The following is a 26605-nucleotide window of genomic DNA, read 5'->3' as shown; positions in this document are numbered from 1 at the left end:
CTTTCATCTTTTCCTCACTACTGACTCGTCTCCCAGTCCCTGCCGCTGAAAAACATTCCCACTGCATGATGCTGCCATCACCATGCTTCACCGTAGGGATGGTATTGGCCAGGTGATGAGCAGTGTCTGGTTTCCTCCAGACGTGACGCTTTGCGTTCAGGCCAAAGAGTTCAATCTTGGTTTCATCAGACCAGAGAATCTTGTTTCTCGTGGTCTGAAAGTCCTTTAGGTGCCTTTTGGCAAACTCCAAGCGGGCTGTCATGTGCCTTTTACTGAGGAGTGGCTTCCGTCTGGCCACTCTATTATAAAGGCCTGATTGGTGGAGTGCTGCAGAGATGGTTGTCCTTCTGGAATGTTCTCCCATCTCCACAGAGGAACTCTGGAACTCTGTCAGAGTGACTATCGGGTCACCTCCCTGACCAAGGCCCTTCTCCCCCGATTGCTCAGATTGTTCTTGGGGACCTTCAATGCTGCAGAAATGTTTTGGCACCCTTCCCCAGATCTGTGCCTCGACACAATCCTGTCTCGGAGCTCTAAGGACAATTCCTTCCACCTCATGGCTTGGTTTTAGCTCTGACATGCACTGTCAACTGTGGAACCTTATATAGACAGGTGTGTGCCTTTTCTAAATCATTTCCAATCAATTGAATTTACCACAGGTGGACGCCAATCAAGTTGTAGAAACATCTCGTTTTTTATTTTTAATACATTTGCAAAAATGTTTTAAAGAACAGTTTTCGCCTTGACATTATGGGGTGTTGTGTTTAGATTAATGAGGATTTTTTTTTTTGAATCCATTTTAGAATAAGGCTGTAACTTAAAAGTGAAGGGGTCTGAATACTTTCCAAATGCACTGTATTTCTGCTTCAGGACAAGAGGGAGTCATGAGAAATTAGTTTTGATCAGTCATGGAAATAAAAGTGCTGAAAATAAATTGTTTCAATATTTCAAAATATAAGGAAAAAATCCTTATAGTTTTGTTGCAAGTACAGCCGACTTGCACCAAAATAATATGGCCATAATGTCAAAAATAATATACCGATATGTAACTGTATCAATGTTTTCCCCCGTCACTTAAATATGCTGGCAATGGTCACCAACCCTGGTCCTGGAGAGTTACAGGCTGTGGAGGGTTTTGTTCCATCCCATCGTCAAGACCTCAACCAGCCTGATAAAGTGATTGACTGTGAATCAGGTGTTATAGCTTTGTTTGGGTTATAGCTGTGTACCCACCAGTACTTATCTTAGACAAAGTTATGAATGAGCTCAACAGTCAGTCTGTTAGCTATCTAATAGTTATTTCATTCCAAAGTACACCAATGTTAAGTCTATAGCTGAACTCCTGCCAAGTTTTCCCCGTTGCTCTGCTCCCTAGAGGCCTAATGGAGTGGCTCTAGACTTGTTCCATGACGTTTTCCCTGTTGCTCTGCTCCCTAGAAGCCTAATGGAGTGGCTCTAGACTTGTTCCATGACGTTTTACTGTCGTGTTTGACCAGACCAATGGATTCTCATAGGGCTGATACTACCACACACACGGTTTATACAGTGCTCTGTGCAGTTTACACAGACAATTAGACAATTAGTTTAATGCAGCCTTTCCACTGCAATATCCAAGTGCTATTAATGGGTTCAGGGGAGGAAAATGAATGCATGGCACTGCTTGATTATGTTGCACTAACTAACTAGGGTTAGCTAAATGGTGGAAAGCCTTGGACGGCTCCATGCTCACCAAACCATCCATCTAGGTCAGTTTTAGTCCAATATCATAATGATATATTAAAGCCTGAAGCCAATGCACATTGGCATTGCATTAATTTCAGATTGAGCCAAATCAACATTACCTCTCCACCTGTGTGCTGACTGTAGGTGGGTCGGACCAGGCTGGCCCCATGAAACGGAACAGTCTGACCTCTGACCTCTCTTTCTGTTCTGTAGGTGGGGCGGACCTACTGCTCGGGGACGTACCGGGCCGGTCCCATGAGACAGATCAGTCTGGTGGGAGCCATGGCAGAGGAGGTGGGGGACTACTTCCCAGAGTTCTTGGACATGCTGGAGGAGTCCCCCTTTCTGAAGGTCAGAGGATAAGAGAATGGATGTTGGGGATGTTGGTGCTTGGACTTTATCAAATGATTAATACAAAACAACCTACTTTCTATTTATTCTTACTAGCCTCCTGGCCATAGTTTTACAACTGAAATGTAGGTCTGTGGTTTATGTGTAGGCCTATAGCTATGGTTGGTTTATGTGTAGGCCTATAGCTATGGTTGGTTTATGTGTAGGCCTATAGCTATGCTTGGTTTATGTGTAGGCCTATAGCTATGCTTGGTTTATGTGTAGGCCTATAGCTATGCTTGGTTTATGTGTAGGCCTATAGCTATGCTTGGTTTATGTGTAGACCTATAGCTATGGTTGGTTTATGTGTAGGCCTATAGCTATGCTTGGTTTATGTGTAGGCCTATAGCTATGGTTGGTTTATGTGTAGGCCTATAGCTATGCTTGGTTTATGTGTAGGCCTATAGCTATGGTTGGTTTATGTGTAGGCCTATAGCTATGCTTGGTTTATGTGTAGGCCTATAGCTATGCTTGGTTTATGTGTAGGCCTATAGCTATGCTTGGTTTATGTGTAGACCTATAGCTATGGTTGGTTTATGTGTAGGCCTATAGCTATGCTTGGTTTATGTGTAGGCCTATAGCTATGGTTGGTTTATGTGTAGGCCTATAGCTATGCTTGGTTTATGTGTAGGCCTATAGCTATGCTTGGTTTATGTGTAGGCCTATAGCTATGCTTGGTTTATGTGTAGGCCTATAGCTATGCTTGGTTTATGTGTAGACCTATAGCTATGCTTGGTTTATGTGTAGGCCTATAGCTATGCTTGGTTTATGTGTAGGCCTATAGCTATGGTTGGTTTATGTGTAGGCCTATAGCTATGCTTGGTTTATGTGTAGGCCTATAGCTATGCTTGGTTTATGTGTAGGCCTATAGCTATGCTTGGTTTATGTGTAGGCCTATAGCTATGCTTGGTTTATGTGTAGACCTATAGCTATGCTTGGTTTATGTGTAGACCTATAGCTATGCTTGGTGTATGTGTAGGCCTATAGCTATGCTTGGTTTATGTGTAGGCCTATAGCTATGCTTGGTTTATGTGTAGGCCTATAGCTATGCTTGGTTTATGTGTAGACCTATAGCTATAGTTGGTTTATGTGTAGGCCTATAGCTATGGTTGGTTTATGTGTAGGCCTATAGCTATGGTTGGTTTATGTGTAGGCCTATAGCTATGGTTGGTTTATGTGTAGACCTATAGCTATGGTTGGTTTATGTGTAGGCCTATAGCTATGGTTGGTTTATGTGTAGACCTATAGCTATAGTTGGTTTATGTGTAGGCCTATGGCTATGGTTGGTTTATGTGTAGGCCTATAGCTATGGTTGGTTTATGTGTAGGCCTATAGCTATAGTTGGTTTATGTGTAGGCCTATAGCTATAGTTGGTTTATGTGTAGGCCTATAGCTATGGTTGGTTTATGTGTAGGCCTATAGCTATGGTTGGTTTATGTGTAGGCCTATAGCTATGGTTGGTTTATGTGTAGGCCTATAGCTATGGTTTGCTTTATGTGTAGGCCTATAGCTATGGTTTGCTTTATGTGTAGGCCTTTAGCTATGGTTGGTTTATGTGTAGGCCTATAGCTATGGTTGGTTTATGTGTAGGCCTATAGCTATGCTTGGTTTATGTGTAGGCCTATAGCTATGCTTGGTTTATGTGTAGACCTATAGCTATGCTTGGTTTATGTGTAGGCCTATAGCTATGGTTGGTTTATGTGTAGGCCTATAGCTATGGTTGGTTTATGTGTAGGCCTATAGCTATGCTTGGTTTATGTGTAGGCCTATAGCTATGCTTGGTTTATGTGTAGGCCTATAGCTATGCTTGGTTTATGTGTAGGCCTATAGCTATGCTTGGTTTATGTGTAGGCCTATAGCTATGCTTGGTTTATGTGTAGGCCTATAGCTATGCTTGGTTTATGTGTAGGCCTATAGCTATGCTTGGTTTATGTGTAGGCCTATAGCTATGCTTGGTTTATGTGTAGGCCTATAGCTATGCTTGGTTTATGTGTAGGCCTATAGCTATGCTTGGTTTATGTGTAGGCCTATAGCTATGCTTGGTTTATGTGTAGGCCTATAGCTATGCTTGGTTTATGTGTAGGCCTATAGCTATGCTTGGTTTATGTGTAGGCCTATAGCTATGCTTGGTTTATGTGTAGGCCTATAGCTATGCTTGGTTTATGTGTAGGCCTATAGCTATGCTTGGTTTATGTGTAGGCCTATAGCTATGCTTGGTTTATGTGTAGGCCTATAGCTATGCTTGGTTTATGTGTAGGCCTATAGCTATGCTTGGTTTATGTGTAGGCCTATAGCTATGCTTGGTTTATGTGTAGGCCTATAGCTATGCTTGGTTTATGTGTAGGCCTATAGCTATGCTTGGTTTATGTGTAGGCCTATAGCTATGCTTGGTTTATGTGTAGGCCTATAGCTATGCTTGGTTTATGTGTAGGCCTATAGCTATGCTTGGTTTATGTGTAGGCCTATAGCTATGCTTGGTTTATGTGTAGGCCTATAGCTATGCTTGGTTTATGTGTAGACCTATAGCTATGCTTGGTTTATGTGTAGGCCTATAGCTATGCTTGGTTTATGTGTAGGCCTATAGCTATGCTTGGTTTATGTGTAGGCCTATAGCTATGCTTGGTTTATGTGTAGGCCTATAGCTATGCTTGGTTTATGTGTAGGCCTATAGCTATGCTTGGTTTATGTGTAGACCTATAGCTATGCTTGGTTTATGTGTAGGCCTATAGCTATGCTTGGTTTATGTGTAGGCCTATAGCTATGCTTGGTTTATGTGTAGGCCTATAGCTATGCTTGGTTTATGTGTAGGCCTATAGCTATGCTTGGTTTATGTGTAGGCCTATAGCTATGCTTGGTTTATGTGTAGGCCTATAGCTATGCTTGGTTTATGTGTAGGCCTATAGCTATGCTTGGTTTATGTGTAGGCCTATAGCTATGCTTGGTTTATGTGTAGGCCTATAGCTATGCTTGGTTTATGTGTAGGCCTATAGCTATGCTTGGTTTATGTGTAGACTTATAGCTATGCTTGGTTTATGTGTAGGCCTATAGCTATGCTTGGTTTATGTGTAGGCCTATAGCTATGCTTGGTTTATGTGTAGGCCTATAGCTATGGTTGGTTTATGTGTAGACTTATAGCTATGCTTGGTTTATGTGTAGGCCTATAGCTATGCTTGGTTTATGTGTAGGCCTATAGCTATGCTTGGTTTATGTGTAGGCCTATAGCTATGGTTGGTTTATGTGTAGACTTATAGCTATGCTTGGTTTATGTGTAGGCCTATAGCTATGCTTGGTTTATGTGTAGGCCTATAGCTATGCTTGGTTTATGTGTAGGCCTATAGCTATGGTTGGTTTATGTGTAGACTTATAGCTATGCTTGGTTTATGTGTAGGCCTATAGCTATGCTTGGTTTATGTGTAGGCCTATAGCTATGCTTGGTTTATGTGTAGGCCTATAGCTATGCTTGGTTTATGTGTAGGCCTATAGCTATGCTTGGTTTATGTGTAGGCCTATAGCTATGGTTGGTTTATGTGTAGGCCTATAGCTATGGTTGGTTTATGTGTAGGCCTATAGCTATGCTTGGTTTATGTGTAGGCCTATAGCTATGCTTGGTTTATGTGTAGGCCTATAGCTATGCTTGGTTTATGTGTAGACCTATAGCTATGCTTGGTTTATGTGTAGACCTATAGCTATGCTTGGTTTATGTGTAGACCTATAGCTATGCTTGGTTTATGTGTAGACCTATAGCTATGCTTGGTTTATGTGTAGGCCTATAGCTATGCTTGGTTTATGTGTAGGCCTATAGCTATGCTTGGTTTATGTGCAGGCCTATAGCTATGCTTGGTTTATGTGCAGGCCTATAGCTATGCTTGGTTTATGTGCAGGCCTATAGCTATGCTTGGTTTATGTGCAGGCCTATAGCTATGCTTGGTTTATGTGCAGGCCTATAGCTATGCTTGGTTTATGTGCAGGCCTATAGCTATGCTTGGTTTATGTGCAGGCCTATAGCTATGCTTGGTTTATGTGCAGGCCTATAGCTATGCTTGGTTTATGTGCAGGCCTATAGCTATGCTTGGTTTATGTGTAGGCCTATAGCTATGCTTGGTTTATGTGTAGGCCTATAGCTATGCTTGGTTTATGTGTAGGCCTATAGCTATGCTTGGTTTATGTGTAGGCCTATAGCTATGCTTGGTTTATGTGCAGGCCTATAGCTATGCTTGGTTTATGTGCAGGCCTATAGCTATGCTTGGTTTATGTGTAGGCCTATAGCTATGCTTGGTTTATGTGTAGGCCTATAGCTATGCTTGGTTTATGTGTAGGCCTATAGCTATGCTTGGTTTATGTGTAGGCCTATAGCTGTGCTTGGTTTATGTGTAGGCCTATAGCTATGCTTGGTTTATGTGTAGGCCTATAGCTATGCTTGGTTTATGTGTAGGCCTATAGCTGTGCTTGGTTTATGTGTAGGCCTATAGCTGTGCTTGGTTTATGTGTAGGCCTATAGCTGTGCTTGGTTTATGTGTAGGCCTATAGCTGTGGTTGGTTTATGTGTAGGCCTATAGCTGTGGTTGGTTTATGTGTAGGCCTATAGCTGTGGTTGGTTTATGTGTAGGCCTATAGCTGTGCTTGGTTTATGTGTAGGCCTATAGCTGTGCTTGGTTTATGTGTAGGCCTATAGCTGTGCTTGGTTTATGTGTAGGCCTATAGCTGTGCTTGGTTTATGTGTAGGCCTATAGCTGTGGTTGGTTTATGTGTAGGCCTATAGCTGTGGTTGGTTTATGTGTAGGCCTATAGCTGTGGTTGGTTAATGTGTAGGCCTATAGCTGTGGTTGGTTTATGTGTAGGCCTATAGCTGTGGTTGGTTTATGTGTAGGCCTATAGCTGTGGTTGGTTTATGTGTAGGCCTATAGCTGTGGTTGGTTTATGTGTAGGCCTATAGCTGTGGTTGGTTTATGTGTAGGCCTATAGCTGTGGTTGGTTTATGTGTAGGCCTATAGCTGTGGTTGGTTTATGTGTAGACCTATAGCTGTGGTTGGTTTATGTGTAGGCCTATAGCTGTGGTTGGTTTATGTGTAGGCCTATAGCTGTGGTTGGTTTATGTGTAGGCCTATAGCTGTGGTTGGTTTATGTGTAGGCCTATAGCTGTGGTTGGTTTATGTGTAGGCCTATAGCTGTGGTTGGTTTATGTGTAGGCCTATAGCTGTGGTTGGTTTATGTGTAGGCCTATAGCTGTGGTTGGTTTATGTGTAGGCCTATAGCTGTGGTTGGTTTATGTGTAGGCCTATAGCTGTGGTTGGTTTATGTGTAGGCCTATAGCTGTGGTTGGTTTATGTGTAGGCCTATAGCTGTGGTTGGTTTATGTGTAGGCCTATAGCTGTGGTTGGTTTATGTGTAGGCCTATAGCTGTGGTTGGTTTATGTGTAGGCCTATAGCTGTGGTTGGTTTATGTGTAGGCCTATAGCTGTGGTTGGTTTATGTGTAGGCCTATAGCTGTGGTTGGTTTATGTGTAGGCCTATAGCTGTGGTTGGTTTATGTGTAGGCCTATAGCTGTGGTTGGTTTATGTGTAGGCCTATAGCTGTGGTTGGTTTATGTGTAGGCCTATAGCTGTGGTTGGTTTATGTGTAGGCCTATAGCTGTGGTTGGTTTATGTGTAGGCCTATAGCTGTGGTTGGTTTATGTGTAGGCCTATAGCTGTGGTTGGTTTATGTGTAGGCCTATAGCTGTGGTTGGTTTATGTGTAGGCCTATAGCTGTGGTTGGTTTATGTGTAGGCCTATAGCTGTGGTTGGTTTATGTGTAGGCCTATAGCTGTGGTTGGTTTATGTGTAGGCCTATAGCTGTGGTTGGTTTATGTGTAGGCCTATAGCTGTGGTTGGTTTATGTGTAGGCCTATAGCTGTGGTTGGTTTATGTGTAGGCCTATAGCTGTGGTTGGTTTATGTGTAGGCCTATAGCTGTGGTTGGTTTATGTGTAGGCCTATAGCTGTGGTTGGTTTATGTGTAGGCCTATAGCTGTGGTTGGTTTATGTGTAGGCCTATAGCTGTGGTTGGTTTATGTGTAGGCCTATAGCTGTGGTTGGTTTATGTGTAGGCCTATAGCTGTGGTTGGTTTATGTGTAGGCCTATAGCTGTGGTTGGTTTATGTGTAGGCCTATAGCTGTGCTTGGTTTATGTGTAGGCCTATAGCTGTGCTTGGTTTATGTGTAGGCCTATAGCTATGCTTGGTTTATGTGTAGGCCTATAGCTATGCTTGGTTTATGTGTAGGCCTATAGCTATGCTTGGTTTATGTGTAGGCCTATAGCTATGCTTGGTTTATGTGTAGGCCTATAGCTATGCTTGGTTTATGTGTAGGCCTATAGCTATGCTTGGTTTATGTGTAGGCCTATAGCTATGCTTGGTTTATGTGTAGGCCTATAGCTATGCTTGGTTTATGTGTAGGCCTATAGCTATGCTTGGTTTATGTGTAGGCCTATAGCTATGCTTGGTTTATGTGTAGGCCTATAGCTATGCTTGGTTTATGTGTAGGCCTATAGCTATGCTTGGTTTATGTGTAGGCCTATAGCTGTGCTTGGTTTATGTGTAGGCCTATAGCTGTGCTTGGTTTATGTGTAGGCCTATAGCTGTGCTTGGTTTATGTGTAGGCCTATAGCTGTGCTTGGTTTATGTGTAGGCCTATAGCTGTGCTTGGTTTATGTGTAGGCCTATAGCTGTGCTTGGTTTATGTGTAGGCCTATAGCTGTGCTTGGTTTATGTGTAGGCCTATAGCTGTGCTTGGTTTATGTGTAGGCCTATAGCTGTGCTTGGTTTATGTGTAGGCCTGTAGCTGTGCTTGGTTTATGTGTAGGCCTGTAGCTGTGCTTGGTTTATGTGTAGGCCTATAGCTGTGCTTGGTTTATGTGTAGGCCTATAGCTGTGCTTGGTTTATGTGTAGGCCTATAGCTGTGCTTGGTTTATGTGTAGGCCTATAGCTGTGCTTGGTTTATGTGTAGGCCTATAGCTGTGCTTGGTTTATGTGTAGGCCTATAGCTGTGCTTGGTTTATGTGTAGGCCTATAGCTGTGGTTGGTTTATGTGTAGGCCTATAGCTGTGGTTGGTTTATGTGTAGGCCTATAGCTGTGGTTGGTTTATGTGTAGGCCTATAGCTGTGGTTGGTTTATGTGTAGGCCTATAGCTGTGGTTGGTTTATGTGTAGGCCTATAGCTGTGGTTGGTTTATGTGTAGGCCTATAGCTGTGGTTGGTTTATGTGTAGGCCTATAGCTGTGGTTGGTTTATGTGTAGGCCTATAGCTGTGGTTGGTTTATGTGTAGACCTATAGCTGTGGTTGGTTTATGTGTAGGCCTATAGCTGTGGTTGGTTTATGTGTAGGCCTATAGCTGTGGTTGGTTTATGTGTAGGCCTATAGCTGTGGTTGGTTTATGTGTAGGCCTATAGCTGTGCTTGGTTTATGTGTAGGCCTATAACTGTGCTTGGTTTATGTGTAGGCCTATAGCTGTGCTTGGTTTATGTGTAGGCCTATAGCTGTGCTTGGTTTATGTGTAGGCCTATAGCTGTGCTTGGTTTATGTGTAGGCCTATAGCTGTGCTTGGTTTATGTGTAGGCCTATAGCTGTGCTTGGTTTATGTGTAGGCCTATAGCTGTGCTTGGTTTATGTGTAGGCCTATAGCTGTGGTTGGTTTATGTGTAGGCCTATAGCTGTGGTTGGTTTATGTGTAGGCCTATAGCTGTGCTTGGTTTATGTGTAGACCTATAGCTGTGCTTGGTTTATGTGTAGACCTATAGCTATGCTTGGTTTATGTGTAGGCCTATAGCTATGCTTGGTTTATGTGTAGGCCTATAGCTATGCTTGGTTTATGTGTAGGCCTATAGCTGTGGTTGGTTTATGTGTAGGCCTATAGCTGTGGTTGGTTTATGTGTAGGCCTATAGCTGTGGTTGGTTTATGTGTAGGCCTATAGCTGTGGTTGGTTTATGTGTAGGCCTATAGCTGTGGTTGGTTTATGTGTAGGCCTATAGCTGTGGTTGGTTTATGTGTAGGCCTATAGCTGTGCTTGGTTTATGTGTAGGCCTATAGCTGTGCTTGGTTTATGTGTAGGCCTATAGCTGTGCTTGGTTTATGTGTAGGCCTATAGCTGTGCTTGGTTTATGTGTAGGCCTATAGCTGTGCTTGGTTTATGTGTAGGCCTATAGCTGTGCTTGGTTTATGTGTAGGCCTATAGCTGTGCTTGGTTTATGTGTAGGCCTATAGCTGTGCTTGGTTTATGTGTAGGCCTATAGCTGTGCTTGGTTTATGTGTAGGCCTATAGCTGTGCTTGGTTTATGTGTAGGCCTATAGCTGTGCTTGGTTTATGTGTAGGCCTGTAGCTGTGCTTGGTTTATGTGTAGGCCTGTAGCTGTGCTTGGTTTATGTGTAGGCCTGTAGCTGTGCTTGGTTTATGTGTAGGCCTGTAGCTGTGCTTGGTTTATGTGTAGGCCTGTAGCTGTGCTTGGTTTATGTGTAGGCCTGTAGCTGTGCTTGGTTTATGTGTAGGCCTGTAGCTGTGGTTGGTTTATGTGTAGGCCTATAGCTGTGGTTGGTTTATGTGTAGGCCTATAGCTGTGGTTGGTTTATGTGTAGGCCTATAGCTGTGGTTGGTTTATGTGTAGGCCTATAGCTGTGGTTGGTTTATGTGTAGGCCTATAGCTGTGGTTGGTTTATGTGTAGGCCTATAGCTGTGGTTGGTTTATGTGTAGGCCTATAGCTGTGGTTGGTTTATGTGTAGGCCTATAGCTGTGGTTGGTTTATGTGTAGGCCTATAGCTGTGGTTGGTTTATGTGTAGGCCTATAGCTGTGGTTGGTTTATGTGTAGGCCTATAGCTGTGGTTGGTTTATGTGTAGGCCTATAGCTGTGGTTGGTTTATGTGTAGGCCTATAGCTGTGGTTGGTTTATGTGTAGGCCTATAGCTGTGGTTGGTTTATGTGTAGGCCTATAGCTGTGGTTGGTTTATGTGTAGGCCTATAGCTGTGGTTGGTTTATGTGTAGGCCTATAGCTGTGGTTGGTTTATGTGTAGGCCTATAGCTGTGGTTGGTTTATGTGTAGGCCTATAGCTGTGGTTGGTTTATGTGTAGGCCTATAGCTGTGGTTGGTTTATGTGTAGGCCTATAGCTGTGGTTGGTTTATGTGTAGGCCTATAGCTGTGCTTGGTTTATGTGTAGGCCTATAGCTGTGGTTGGTTTATGTGTAGGCCTATAGCTGTGCTTGGTTTATGTGTAGGCCTATAGCTGTGCTTGGTTTATGTGTAGGCCTATAGCTATGCTTGGTTTATGTGTAGGACTATAGCTATGCTTGGTTTATGTGTAGACCTATAGCTATGCTTGGTTTATGTGTAGACCTATAGCTATGCTTGGTTTATGTGTAGACCTATAGCTATGCTTGGTTTATGTGTAGACCTATAGCTATGCTTGGTTTATGTGTAGGCCTATAGCTATGCTTGGTTTATGTGTAGGCCTTTAGCTATGCTTGGTTTATGTGTAGGCCTATAGCTGTGGTTGGTTTATGTGTAGGCCTATAGCTTTGGTTGGTTTATGTGTAGGCCTATAGCTGTGGTTGGTTTATGTGTAGGCCTATAGCTGTGCTTGGTTTATGTGTAGGCCTATAGCTGTGCTTGGTTTATGTGTAGGCCTATAGCTGTGCTTGGTTTATGTGTAGGCCTATAGCTATGCTTGGTTTATGTGTAGGCTTATAGCTATGCTTGGTTTATGTGTAGGCCTATAGCTATGCTTGGTTTATGTGTAGGCCTATAGCTATGGTTGGTTTATGTGTAGGCCTATAGCTATGCTTGGTTTATGTGTAGGCCTATAGCTGTGGTTGGTTTATGTGTAGGCCTATAGCTATGCTTGGTTTATGTGTAGGCCTATAGCTATGCTTGGTTTATGTGTAGGCCTATAGCTATGCTTGGTTTATGTGTAGGCCTATAGCTATGCTTGGTTTATGTGTAGGACTATAGCTATGCTTGGTTTATGTGTAGACCTATAGCTATGCTTGGTTTATGTGTAGACCTATAGCTATGCTTGGTTTATGTGTAGACCTATAGCTATGCTTGGTTTATGTGTAGGCCTATAGCTATGCTTGGTTTATGTGTAGGCCTATAGCTATGCTTGGTTTATGTGTAGGCCTATAGCTATGCTTGGTTTATGTGTAGGCCTATAGCTATGCTTGGTTTATGTGTAGGCCTATAGCTATGCTTGGTTTATGTGTAGGCCTATAGCTATGCTTGGTTTATGTGTAGGCCTATAGCTATGCTTGGTTTATGTGTAGGCCTATAGCTATGCTTGGTTTATGTGTAGGCCTATAGCTATGCTTGGTTTATGTGTAGGCCTATAGCTATGCTTGGTTTATGTGTAGGCCTATAGCTATGCTTGGTTTATGTGTAGGCCTATAGCTATGCTTGGTTTATGTGTAGGCCTATAGCTATGCTTGGTTTATGTGTAGGACTATAGCTATGCTTGGTTTATGTGTAGGACTATAGCTATGCTTGGTTTATGTGTAGGACTATAGCTATGCTTGGTTTATGTGTAGACCTATAGCTATGCTTGGTTTATGTGTAGACCTATAGCTATGCTTGGTTTATGTGTAGGCCTATAGCTATGCTTGGTTTATGTGTAGGCCTATAGCTATGCTTGGTTTATGTGTAGGCCTATAGCTATGCTTGGTTTATGTGTAGGCCTATAGCTATGCTTGGTTTATGTGTAGGCCTATAGCTATGCTTGGTTTATGTGTAGGCCTATAGCTATGCTTGGTTTATGTGTAGGCCTATAGCTATGCTTGGTTTATGTGTAGGCCTATAGCTATGCTTGGTTTATGTGTAGGCCTATAGCTATGCTTGGTTTATGTGTAGGCCTATAGCTATGCTTGGTTTATGTGTAGGCCTATAGCTATGCTTGGTTTATGTGTAGGACTATAGCTATGCTTGGTTTATGTGTAGGACTATAGCTATGCTTGGTTTATGTGTAGGACTATAGCTATGCTTGGTTTATGTGTAGGACTATAGCTATGCTTGGTTTATGTGTAGACCTATAGCTATGCTTGGTTTATGTGTAGGCATATAGCTATGCTTGGTTTATGTGTAGGCCTATAGCTATGCTTGGTTTATGTGTAGGCCTATAGCTATGCTTGGTTTATGTGTAGGCCTATAGCTATGCTTGGTTTATGTGTAGGCCTATAGCTGTGCTTGGTTTATGTGTAGGCCTATAGCTGTGCTTGGTTTATGTGTAGGCCTATAGCTGTGCTTGGTTTATGTGTAGACCTATAGCTATGCTTGGTTTATGTGTAGGCCTATAGCTATGCTTGGTTTATGTGTAGGCCTATAGCTATGCTTGGTTTATGTTTAGGCCTATAGCTATGCTTGGTTTATGTGTAGGCCTATAGCTATGCTTGGTTTATGTGTAGGCCTATAGCTGTGCTTGGTTTATGTGTAGGCCTATAGCTGTGCTTGGTTTATGTGTAGGCCTATAGCTGTGCTTGGTTTATGTGTAGGCCTATAGCTGTGCTTGGTTTATGTGTAGGCCTATAGCTGTGCTTGGTTTATGTGTAGGCCTATAGCTGTGCTTGGTTTATGTGTAGGCCTATAGCTGTGCTTGGTTTATGTGTAGGCCTATAGCTGTGCTTGGTTTATGTGTAGGCCTATAGCTGTGCTTGGTTTATGTGTAGGCCTATAGCTGTGCTTGGTTTATGTGTAGGCCTATAGCTGTGCTTGGTTTATGTGTAGGCCTATAGCTGTGCTTGGTTTATGTGTAGGCCTATAGCTGTGCTTGGTTTATGTGTAGGCCTATAGCTGTGCTTGGTTTATGTGTAGGCCTATAGCTGTGCTTGGTTTATGTGTAGGCCTATAGCTGTGCTTGGTTTATGTGTAGGCCTATAGCTGTGCTTGGTTTATGTGTAGGCCTATAGCTGTGCTTGGTTTATGTGTAGGCCTATAGCTGTGCTTGGTTTATGTGTAGGCCTATAGCTGTGCTTGGTTTATGTGTAGGCCTATAGCTGTGCTTGGTTTATGTGTAGGCCTATAGCTGTGCTTGGTTTATGTGTAGGCCTATAGCTGTGCTTGGTTTATGTGTAGGCCTATAGCTGTGCTTGGTTTATGTGTAGGCCTATAGCTGTGCTTGGTTTATGTGTAGGCCTATAGCTGTGCTTGGTTTATGTGTAGGCCTATAGCTGTGCTTGGTTTATGTGTAGGCCTATAGCTGTGCTTGGTTTATGTGTAGGCCTATAGCTGTGCTTGGTTTATGTGTAGGCCTATAGCTATGCTTGGTTTATGTGTAGGCCTATAGCTATGCTTGGTTTATGTGTAGGCCTATAGCTATGCTTGGTTTATGTGTAGGCCTATAGCTATGCTTGGTTTATGTGTAGGCCTATAGCTATGCTTGGTTTATGTGTAGGCCTATAGCTATGCTTGGTTTATGTGTAGGCCTATAGCTATGCTTGGTTTATGTGTAGGCCTATAGCTATGCTTGGTTTATGTGTAGGCCTATAGCTATGCTTGGTTTATGTGTAGGCCTATAGCTATGCTTGGTTTATGTGTAGGCCTATAGCTATGCTTGGTTTATGTGTAGGCCTATAGCTATGCTTGGTTTATGTGTAGGCCTATAGCTATGCTTGGTTTATGTGTAGGCCTATAGCTATGCTTGGTTTATGTGTAGGCCTATAGCTATGCTTGGTTTATGTGTAGGCCTATAGCTATGCTTGGTTTATGTGTAGGCCTATAGCTATGCTTGGTTTATGTGTAGGCCTATAGCTATGCTTGGTTTATGTGTAGGACTATAGCTATGCTTGGTTTATGTGTAGACCTATAGCTATGCTTGGTTTATGTGTAGACCTATAGCTATGCTTGGTTTATGTGTAGGCCTATAGCTATGCTTGGTTTATGTGTAGGCCTATAGCTATGCTTGGTTTATGTGTAGGCCTATAGCTATGCTTGGTTTATGTGTAGGCCTATAGCTATGCTTGGTTTATGTGTAGGCCTATAGCTATGCTTGGTTTATGTGTAGGCCTATAGCTATGCTTGGTTTATGTGTAGGCCTATAGCTATGCTTGGTTTATGTGTAGGCCTATAGCTATGCTTGGTTTATGTGTAGGCCTATAGCTATGCTTGGTTTATGTGTAGGCCTATAGCTATGCTTGGTTTATGTGTAGGCCTATAGCTGTGCTTGGTTTATGTGTAGGCCTATAGCTGTGCTTGGTTTATGTGTAGGCCTATAGCTGTGCTTGGTTTATGTGTAGGCCTATAGCTGTGCTTGGTTTATGTGTAGGCCTATAGCTGTGCTTGGTTTATGTGTAGGCCTATAGCTGTGCTTGGTTTATGTGTAGGCCTATAGCTGTGCTTGGTTTATGTGTAGGCCTATAGCTGTGCTTGGTTTATGTGTAGGCCTATAGCTGTGCTTGGTTTATGTGTAGGCCTATAGCTGTGCTTGGTTTATGTGTAGGCCTATAGCTGTGCTTGGTTTATGTGTAGGCCTATAGCTGTGCTTGGTTTATGTGTAGGCCTATAGCTGTGCTTGGTTTATGTGTAGGCCTATAGCTGTGCTTGGTTTATGTGTAGGCCTATAGCTGTGCTTGGTTTATGTGTAGGCCTATAGCTGTGCTTGGTTTATGTGTAGGCCTATAGCTGTGCTTGGTTTATGTGTAGGCCTATAGCTGTGCTTGGTTTATGTGTAGGCCTATAGCTGTGCTTGGTTTATGTGTAGGCCTATAGCTGTGCTTGGTTTATGTGTAGGCCTATAGCTGTGCTTGGTTTATGTGTAGGCCTATAGCTGTGCTTGGTTTATGTGTAGGCCTATAGCTGTGCTTGGTTTATGTGTAGGCCTATAGCTGTGCTTGGTTTATGTGTAGGCCTATAGCTATGCTTGGTTTATGTGTAGGCCTATAGCTATGCTTGGTTTATGTGTAGGCCTATAGCTATGCTTGGTTTATGTGTAGGCCTATAGCTATGCTTGGTTTATGTGTAGGCCTATAGCTGTGCTTGGTTTATGTGTAGGCCTATAGCTGTGCTTGGTTTATGTGTAGGCCTATAGCTGTGCTTGGTTTATGTGTAGGCCTATAGCTGTGCTTGGTTTATGTGTAGGCCTATAGCTGTGCTTGGTTTATGTGTAGGCCTATAGCTGTGCTTGGTTTATGTGTAGGCCTATAGCTGTGCTTGGTTTATGTGTAGGCCTATAGCTGTGCTTGGTTTATGTGTAGGCCTATAGCTGTGCTTGGTTTATGTGTAGGCCTATAGCTGTGCTTGGTTTATGTGTAGGCCTATAGCTGTGGTTGGTTTATGTGTAGGCCTATAGCTGTGGTTGGTTTATGTGTAGGCCTATAGCTGTGGTTGGTTTATGTGTAGGCCTATAGCTGTGGTTGGTTTATGTGTAGGCCTATAGCTGTGGTTGGTTTATGTGTAGGCCTATAGCTGTGGTTGGTTTATGTGTAGGCCTATAGCTGTGGTTGGTTTATGTGTAGGCCTATAGCTGTGGTTGGTTTATGTGTAGGCCTATAGCTGTGGTTGGTTTATGTGTAGGCCTATAGCTGTGGTTGGTTTATGTGTAGGCCTATAGCTGTGGTTGGTTTATGTGTAGGCCTATAGCTGTGGTTGGTTTATGTGTAGGCCTATAGCTGTGGTTGGTTTATGTGTAGGCCTATAGCTGTGGTTGGTTTATGTGTAGGCCTATAGCTGTGGTTGGTTTATGTGTAGGCCTATAGCTGTGGTTGGTTTATGTGTAGGCCTATAGCTGTGGTTGGTTTATGTGTAGGCCTATAGCTGTGCTTGGTTTATGTGTAGGCCTATAGCTGTGCTTGGTTTATGTGTAGGCCTATAGCTGTGGTTGGTTTATGTGTAGGCCTATAGCTGTGGTTGGTTTATGTGTAGGCCTATAGCTGTGGTTGGTTTATGTGTAGGCCTATAGCTGTGGTTGGTTTATGTGTAGGCCTATAGCTGTGGTTGGTTTATGTGTAGGCCTATAGCTGTGCTTGGTTTATGTGTAGGCCTATAGCTGTGCTTGGTTTATGTGTAGGCCTATAGCTGTGCTTGGTTTATGTGTAGGCCTATAGCTGTGCTTGGTTTATGTGTAGGCCTATAGCTGTGCTTGGTTTATGTGTAGGCCTATAGCTGTGCTTGGTTTATGTGTAGGCCTATAGCTGTGCTTGGTTTATGTGTAGGCCTATAGCTGTGGTTGGTTTATGTGTAGGCCTATAGCTGTGGTTGGTTTATGTGTAGGCCTATAGCTGTGGTTGGTTTATGTGTAGGCCTATAGCTGTGGTTGGTTTATGTGTAGGCCTATAGCTGTGGTTGGTTTATGTGTAGGCCTATAGCTGTGGTTGGTTTATGTGTAGGCCTATAGCTGTGGTTGGTTTATGTGTAGGCCTATAGCTGTGGTTGGTTTATGTGTAGGCCTATAGCTGTGGTTGGTTTATGTGTAGGCCTATAGCTGTGGTTGGTTTATGTGTAGGCCTATAGCTGTGGTTGGTTTATGTGTAGGCCTATAGCTGTGGTTGGTTTATGTGTAGGCCTATAGCTGTGGTTGGTTTATGTGTAGGCCTATAGCTGTGCTTGGTTTATGTGTAGGCCTATAGCTGTGCTTGGTTTATGTGTAGGCCTATAGCTGTGCTTGGTTTATGTGTAGGCCTATAGCTGTGCTTGGTTTATGTGTAGGCCTATAGCTGTGCTTGGTTTATGTGTAGGCCTATAGCTGTGCTTGGTTTATGTGTAGGCCTATAGCTGTGCTTGGTTTATGTGTAGGCCTATAGCTGTGGTTGGTTTATGTGTAGGCCTATAGCTGTGGTTGGTTTATGTGTAGGCCTATAGCTGTGGTTGGTTTATGTGTAGGCCTATAGCTGTGGTTGGTTTATGTGTAGGCCTATAGCTGTGGTTGGTTTATGTGTAGGCCTATAGCTGTGGTTGGTTTATGTGTAGGCCTATAGCTGTGGTTGGTTTATGTGTAGGCCTATAGCTGTGGTTGGTTTATGTGTAGGCCTATAGCTGTGGTTGGTTTATGTGTAGGCCTATAGCTGTGGTTGGTTTATGTGTAGGCCTATAGCTGTGGTTGGTTTATGTGTAGGCCTATAGCTGTGGTTGGTTTATGTGTAGGCCTATAGCTGTGCTTGGTTTATGTGTAGGCCTATAGCTGTGCTTGGTTTATGTGTAGGCCTATAGCTGTGCTTGGTTTATGTGTAGGCCTATAGCTGTGCTTGGTTTATGTGTAGGCCTATAGCTGTGCTTGGTTTATGTGTAGGCCTATAGCTGTGCTTGGTTTATGTGTAGGCCTATAGCTGTGCTTGGTTTATGTGTAGGCCTATAGCTGTGCTTGGTTTATGTGTAGGCCTATAGCTGTGCTTGGTTTATGTGTAGGCCTATAGCTGTGCTTGGTTTATGTGTAGGCCTATAGCTGTGCTTGGTTTATGTGTAGGCCTATAGCTGTGCTTGGTTTATGTGTAGGCCTATAGCTGTGCTTGGTTTATGTGTAGGCCTATAGCTGTGCTTGGTTTATGTGTAGGCCTATAGCTGTGCTTGGTTTATGTGTAGGCCTATAGCTGTGCTTGGTTTATGTGTAGGCCTATAGCTGTGCTTGGTTTATGTGTAGGCCTATAGCTGTGCTTGGTTTATGTGTAGGCCTATAGCTGTGCTTGGTTTATGTGTAGGCCTATAGCTGTGCTTGGTTTATGTGTAGGCCTATAGCTGTGCTTGGTTTATGTGTAGGCCTATAGCTGTGCTTGGTTTATGTGTAGGCCTATAGCTGTGCTTGGTTTATGTGTAGGCCTATAGCTGTGCTTGGTTTATGTGTAGGCCTATAGCTGTGCTTGGTTTATGTGTAGGCCTATAGCTGTGCTTGGTTTATGTGTAGGCCTATAGCTGTGCTTGGTTTATGTGTAGGCCTATAGCTGTGCTTGGTTTATGTGTAGGCCTATAGCTGTGCTTGGTTTATGTGTAGGCCTATAGCTGTGCTTGGTTTATGTGTAGGCCTATAGCTGTGCTTGGTTTATGTGTAGGCCTATAGCTGTGCTTGGTTTATGTGTAGGCCTATAGCTGTGCTTGGTTTATGTGTAGGCCTATAGCTGTGCTTGGTTTATGTGTAGGCCTATAGCTGTGCTTGGTTTATGTGTAGGCCTATAGCTGTGCTTGGTTTATGTGTAGGCCTATAGCTGTGCTTGGTTTATGTGTAGGCCTATAGCTGTGCTTGGTTTATGTGTAGGCCTATAGCTGTGCTTGGTTTATGTGTAGGCCTATAGCTGTGCTTGGTTTATGTGTAGGCCTATAGCTGTGCTTGGTTTATGTGTAGGCCTATAGCTGTGCTTGGTTTATGTGTAGGCCTATAGCTGTGCTTGGTTTATGTGTAGGCCTATAGCTGTGCTTGGTTTATGTGTAGGCCTATAGCTGTGCTTGGTTTATGTGTAGGCCTATAGCTGTGCTTGGATTATGTGTAGGCCTATAGCTGTGCTTGGATTATGTGTAGGCCTATAGCTGTGCTTGGTTTATGTGTAGGCCTATAGCTGTGCTTGGTTTATGTGTAGGCCTATAGCTGTGCTTGGTTTATGTGTAGGCCTATAGCTGTGCTTGGTTTATGTGTAGGCCTATAGCTGTGCTTGGTTTATGTGTAGGCCTATAGCTGTGCTTGGTTTGTGTGTAGGCCTATAGCTGTGCTTGGTTTGTGTGTAGGCCTATAGCTGTGCTTGGTTTGTGTGTAGGCCTATAGCTGTGCTTGGTTTGTGTGTAGGCCTATAGCTGTGCTTGGTTTGTGTGTAGGCCTATAGCTGTGCTTGGTTTGTGTGTAGGCCTATAGCTGTGCTTGGTTTGTGTGTAGGCCTATAGCTGTGCTTGGTTTGTGTGTAGGCCTATAGCTGTGCTTGGTTTGTGTGTAGGCCTATAGCTGTGCTTGGTTTGTGTGTAGGCCTATAGCTGTGCTTGGTTTGTGTGTAGGCCTATAGCTGTGCTTGGTTTGTGTGTAGGCCTATAGCTGTGCTTGGTTTGTGTGTAGGCCTATAGCTGTGCTTGGTTTGTGTGTAGGCCTATAGCTGTGCTTGGTTTGTGTGTAGGCCTATAGCTGTGCTTGGTTTGTGTGTAGGCCTATAGCTGTGCTTGGTTTGTGTGTAGGCCTATAGCTGTGCTTGGTTTGTGTGTAGGCCTATAGCTGTGCTTGGTTTGTGTGTAGGCCTATAGCTGTGCTTGGTTTGTGTGTAGGCCTATAGCTGTGCTTGGTTTGTGTGTAGGCCTATAGCTGTGCTTGGTTTGTGTGTAGGCCTATAGCTGTGCTTGGTTTGTGTGTAGGCCTATAGCTGTGCTTGGTTTATGTGTAGGCCTATAGCTGTGCTTGGTTTATGTGTAGGCCTATAGCTGTGCTTGGTTTATGTGTAGGCCTATAGCTGTGGTTGGTTTATGTGTAGGCCTATAGCTGTGGTTGGTTTATGTGTAGGCCTATAGCTGTGGTTGGTTTATGTGTAGGCCTATAGCTGTGGTTGGTTTATGTGTAGGCCTATAGCTGTGGTTGGTTTATGTGTAGGCCTATAGCTGTGCTTGGTTTATGTGTAGGCCTATAGCTGTGCTTGGTTTATGTGTAGGCCTATAGCTGTGCTTGGTTTATGTGTAGGCCTATAGCTGTGCTTGGTTTATGTGTAGGCCTATAGCTGTGCTTGGTTTATGTGTAGGCCTATAGCTGTGCTTGGTTTATGTGTAGGCCTATAGCTGTGCTTGGTTTATGTGTAGGCCTATAGCTGTGGTTGGTTTATGTGTAGGCCTATAGCTGTGGTTGGTTTATGTGTAGGCCTATAGCTGTGGTTGGTTTTATGTGTAGGCCTATAGCTGTGCTTGGTTTTATGTGTAGGCCTATAGCTGTGCTTGGTTTATGTGTAGGCCTATAGCTGTGCTTGGTTTATGTGTAGGCCTATAGCTGTGCTTGGTTTATGTGTAGGCCTATAGCTATGCTTGGTTTATGTGTAGGCCTATAGCTATGCTTGGTTTATGTGTAGGCCTATAGCTATGCTTGGTTTATGTGTAGGCCTATAGCTGTGGTTGGTTTATGTGTAGGCCTATAGCTATGCTTGGTTTATGTGTAGGCCTATAGCTATGGTTAACTGACTAAAGTCAGACAGATGTAGTTATTATTGATCATTTCTGTCTCAATGTAGGCCTTGGATTTTTTTGAATTAATCGTTGTATCTGCAGAGTATGATGTCACTGAAACCCTGTCTGTCCAGATGACCCTACCTTGGGGTAGTCTCTCCAGCCTGAAGCTGGACTGTCGTTCCCAGAGTGATGATGGGCCCATCATGTGGGTCCGGCCAGGTGAGCAGATGGTGCCAACCGCTGACATGCCCAAGTCACCCTTCAAACGACGCAGGTAGCCTAAACTTCCCAGGACTTTTATCATAGTAACACAGTAATAATATAGTAATAACATAGTATTACTATATGTGTCCTAACACATAAGTAGCCTCCTTATAGGAGTATCATTTATTAGTTTGTGACGGTGTAGCTCTACTCCCTCTCTTCGCTTCCCATTTCTTCCTTTCCTTTTCCCACTCCTCTCTGTCCTCACTGTCTCCTCCTTTCCTTTTCCCACTCCTCTCTGTCCTCACTGTCTCCTCCTTTCCTTTTCCCACTCCTCTCTGTCCTCACTGTCTCCTCCTTTCCTTTTCCCACTCCTCTCTGTCCTCACTGTCTCCTCCTTTCCTTTTCCCACTCCTCTCTGTCCTCACTGTCTCCTCCTTTCCTTTTCCCACTCCTCCTCTCTGTCCTCACTGTCTCCTCCTTTCCTTTTCCCACACCTCTCTGTCCTCACTGTCTCCTCCTTTCCTTTTCCCACTCCTCCTCTCTGTCCTCACTGTCTCCTCCTTTCCTTTTCCCACTCCTCCTCTCTGTCCTCACTGTCTCCTCCTTTCCTTTTCCCACTCCTCCTCTCTGTCCTCACTGTCTCCTCCTTTCCTTTTCCCACTCCTCCTCTCTGTCCTCACTGTCTCCTCCTTTCCTTTTCCCACTCCTCCTCTCTGTCCTCACTGTCTCCTCCTTTCCTTTTCCCACTCCTCCTCTCTGTCCTCACTGTCTCCTCCTTTCCTTTTCCCACTCCTCCTCTCTGTCCTCACTGTCTCCTCCTTTCCTTTTCCCACTCCTCCTCTCTGTCCTCACTGTCTCCTCCTTTCCTTTTCCCACTCCTCCTCTCTGTCCTCACTGTCTCCTCCTTTCCTTTTCCCACTCCTCCTCTCTGTCCTCACTGTCTCCTCCTTTCCTTTTCCCACTCCTCCTCTCTGTCCTCTCTGTCTCCCTCCATCTCTTTCTCACTCCTCCTCTGTCCTCACTGTCTCCTCCATCCCTTTTCCCACTCCTCCTCTGTCCTTACTGTCTCCCTCCATCCCTTTTCCCACTCCTCCTCTGTCCTAACTGTCTCCCTCATCCCTTTTCCCACTCCTCATCTGTCCTCACTGTCTCCCTCCATCCCTTTTCCCACTCCTCCTCTGTCCTCACTGTCTCCCTCCATCCCTTTTCCCACTCCTCATCTCTGTCCTCACTGTCTCCTCCATTCCTTTCTCTGTCCTCACTGTCTCCCTCATCCCTTTTCCCACTTCTCCTCTGTCCTCACTGTCTCCTCCATCCCTTTTCCCACTCCTCCTCTCTGTCCTCACTGTCTCCTCCATCCCTTTTCCCACTCGTCCTCTCTGTCCTCACTGTCTCCTCCTTTCCTTTTCCCACTCCTCCTCTCTGTCCTCACTGTCTCCTCCTTTCCTTTTCCCACTCCTCCTCTCTGTCCTCACTGTCTCCTCCTTTCCTTTTCCCACTCCTCCTCTCTGTCCTCACTGTCTCCTCCTTTCCTTTTCCCACTCCTCCTCTCTGTCCTCACTGTCTCCTCCTTTCCTTTTCCCACTCCTCCTCTCTGTCCTCACTGTCTCCTCCTTTCCTTTTCCCACTCCTCCTCTCTGTCCTCACTGTCTCCTCCTTTCCTTTTCCCACTCCTCCTCTCTGTCCTCACTGTCTCCTCCTTTCCTTTTCCCACTCCTCCTCTCTGTCCTCACTGTCTCCTCCTTTCCTTTTCCCACTCCTCCTCTCTGTCCTCACTGTCTCCTCCTTTCCTTTTCCCACTCCTCCTCTCTGTCCTCACTGTCTCCTCCTTTCCTTTTCCCACTCCTCCTCTCTGTCCTCACTGTCTCCTCCTTTCCTTTTCCCACTCCTCCTCTCTGTCCTCACTGTCTCCTCCATCCCTTTTCCCACTCCTCCTCTCTGTCCTCACTGTCTCCTCCATCCCTTTTCCCACTCCTCCTCTCTGTCCTCACTGTCTCCTCCATCCCTTTTCCCACTCCTCCTCTCTGTCCTCACTGTCTCCTCCATCCCTTTTCCCACTCCTCCTCTCTGTCCTCACTGTCTCCTCCATCCCTTTTCCCACTCCTCCTCTCTGTCCTCACTGTCTCCTCCATCCCTTTTCCCACTCCTCCTCTCTGTCCTCACTGTCTCCTCCATCCCTTTTCCCACTCCTCCTCTCTGTCCTCACTATCTCCCTCCATCTCTTTTCTCACTCCTCCTCACTGTCTCCCTCCATCTCTTTCCCACTCCTCCTCTCTGTCCTCACTGTCTCCCTCCATCTCTTTTCTCACTCCTCCTCACTGTCTCCCTCCATCTCTTTCCCACTCCTCCTCTCTGTCCTCACTGTCTCCCTCCATCCCTTTTCCCACCCCTCCTCTCTGTCCTCTCTGTCCTCACTGTCTCCCTCCATCTCTTTCCCACTCCTCCTCTCTGTCCTCACTGTCTCCCTCCATCCCTTTCCCACTCCTCCTCTGTCCTCACTGTCTCCCTCCATCTCTTTCTCACTCCTCCTCTGTCCTCACTCTCTCCTCCATCCCTTTCTCACTCCTCCTCTGTCCTCAATGTCTCCTCCATCCCTTTTCCCACTCCTCCTCTGTCCTCACTGTCTCCCTCCATCCCTTTTCCCACTCCTCCTCTGTCCTCACTGTCTCCCTCATCCCTTTTCCCACTCCTCCTCTGTCCTCACTGTCTCCCTCCATCCCTTTTCCCACTCCTCCTCTGTCCTCACTGTCTCCCTCCATCCCTTTTCCCACTCCTCATCTCTGTCCTCACTGTCTCCTCCATTCCTTTCTCTGTCCTCACTGTCTCCCTCATCCCTTTTCCCACTCCTCCTCTCTGTCCTCACTGTCTCCTCCATCCCTTTTCCCACTCGTCCTCTCTGTCCTCACTGTCTCCCTCCATCCCTTTTCCCACTTCTCCTCTGTCCTCACTGTCTCCTCCATCCCTTTTCCCACTCCTCCTCTGTCCTCACTGTCTCCTCCATCCCTTTTCCCACTCCTCCTCTCTGTCCTCACTGTCTCCCTCCATCCCTTTTCCCACTCCTCCTCTGTCCTCACTGTCTCCCTCCATCCCTTTTCCACTCCTCCTCTCTGTCCTCACTGTCTCCTTCCATCCCTTTTCCCACTCCTCCTCTCTGTCCTCACTTTCTCCCTCCATCTCTTTCCCACTCCTCCTCTCTGTCCTCACTGTCTCCCTCCATCTCTTTCTCACTCCTCTCTGTCCTCACTGTCTCCCTCCATCCCTTTTCCCACTCCTCCTCTGTCCTCACTGTCTCCCTCCATCCCTTTTCCCTCTCCTCCTCTGTCCTCACTGTCTCCCTCCATCCCTTTTCCCACTCCTCTCTGTCTTCACTGTCTCCCTCCATCCCTTTTCCCATTCCTCCTCTGTCCTCACTGTCTCCCTCCATCCCTTTTCCCACTCCTCTCTGTCTTCACTGTCTCCCTCCATCCCTTTTCCCACTCCTCTCTGTCTTCACTGTCTCCCTCCATCCCTTTTCCGACTCCTCCTCTGTCCTCACTGTCTCCCTCCATCCCTTTTCCACTCCTCCTCTGTCCTCACTGTCTCCCTCCATCCCTTTTTCCACTCCTCACTGTCTCCCTCCATCCCTTTTCCCACTCCTCACTGTCTCCCTCCATCCCTTTTTCCACTCCTCCTCTGTCCTCGCTGTCTCCCTCCATCCCTTTTCCCACTCCTCCTCTCTGTCCTCGCTGTCTCCCTCCATCCCTTTTCCCACTCCTCCTCTGTCCTCACTGTCTCCCTCCGTCCCTTTTCCCACTCCTCCTCTGTCCTCACTGTCTCCCTCCGTCCCTTTCCCCACTCCTCTCTGTCCTCACTGTTTCCCTCCATCCCTTTTCCACTCCTCCTCGGTCCTCACTGTCTCCCTCCATCCCTTTTCCCACTCCTCCTCACTGTCTCACTCCATCTCTTTCCCACTCCTCCTCTCTGTCCTCACTGTCTCCCTCCATCTCTTTTCCACTCCTCCTCGGTCCTCACTGTCTCCCTCCATCCCTTTTCCCACTCCTCCTCACTGTCTCCCTCCATCTCTTTCCCACTCCTCCTCTGTCTGCACTGTCTCCCTCCATCCCTTTTCCACTCCTCCTCGGTCCTCACTGTCTCCCTCCATCCCTTTTCCCACTCCTCCTCACTGTCTCACTCCATCTCTTTCCCACTCCTCCTCTCTGTCCTCACTGTCTCCTCCATCCCTTTTCCCACTCCTCCTCTCTGTCCTCACTGTCTCCTCCATCCCTTTTCCCACTCCTCCTCTCTGTCCTCACTGTCTCCCTCCATCCCTTTTCCCACTCCTCCTCTCTGTCCTCACTGTCTCCCTCCATCTCTTTTCTCACTCCTCCTCACTGTCTCCCTCCATCTCTTTCCCACTCCTCCTCTCTGTCCTCACTGTCTCCCTCCATCTCTTTTCTCACTCCTCCTCACTGTCTCCCTCCATCTCTTTCCCACTCCTCCTCTCTGTCCTCACTGTCTCCCTCCATCCCTTTTCCCACTCCTCCTCTCTGTCCTCACTGTCTCTCTCCATCTCTTTCCCGCTCCTCCTCTCTGTCTCCCTCCATCCCTTTCCCACTCCTCCTCTGTCCTCACTGTCTCCTCCATCCCTTTCTCACTCCTCCTCTGTCCTCAATGTCTCCTCCATCCCTTTTCCCACTCCTCCTCTGTCCTCACTGTCTCCCTCCATCCCTTTTCCCACTCCTCCTCTGTCCTCACTGTCTCCCTCCATCCCTTTTCCCACTCCTCATCTCTGTCCTCACTGTCTCCTCCATTCCTTTCTCTGTCCTCTCTGTCCTCACTGTCTCCCTCATCCCTTTTCCCACTTCTCCTCTGTCCTCACTGTCTCCTCCATCCCTTTTCCCACTCCTCCTCTCTGTCCTCACTGTCTCCTCCATCCCTTTTCCCACTCCTCCTCTCTGTCCTCACTGTCTCCCTCCATCCCTTTTCCCACTTCTCCTCTGTCCTCACTGTCTCCTCCATCCCTTTTCCCACTCCTCCTCTCTGTCCTCACTGTCTCCTCCATCCCTTTTCCGACTCCTCCTCTCTGTCCTCACTGTCTCCCTCCATCCCTTTTCCCACTCCTCCTCTGTCCTCACTGTCTCCCTTCATCTCTTTCTCACTCCTCCTCTCTGTCCTCACTGTCTCCCTCCATCCCTTTTCCCACTCCTCCTCTCTGTCCTCACTTTCTCCCTCCATCTCTTTCCCACT

The 26605-nt window shown here is 45.6% G+C and overlaps 1 protein-coding gene across 2 annotated transcripts in view; it reads left to right on the top strand.

Moving 5' to 3' along the window:
• Nucleotides 1-26605, top strand: part of LOC139557599 (lysine-specific demethylase 9) — a 42216-nt gene that overhangs the window by 10157 nt on the left and 5454 nt on the right. For both annotated transcript variants that reach the window (XM_071372610.1, XM_071372609.1), the window contains exons 3-4: nt 1936-2073; nt 21304-21446. In XM_071372610.1, the coding sequence (XP_071228711.1) occupies nt 1936-2073; nt 21304-21446 (281 nt within the window). The remainder of the gene's footprint in view (nt 1-1935; nt 2074-21303; nt 21447-26605) is intronic.

The sequence above is a fragment of the Salvelinus alpinus genome, chromosome 28, assembly GCF_045679555.1.
Source record: "Salvelinus alpinus chromosome 28, SLU_Salpinus.1, whole genome shotgun sequence".
Classification (NCBI taxonomy): domain Eukaryota; kingdom Metazoa; phylum Chordata; class Actinopteri; order Salmoniformes; family Salmonidae; genus Salvelinus; species Salvelinus alpinus.
This window is presented reverse-complemented; position numbering and strand designations above follow the sequence as displayed.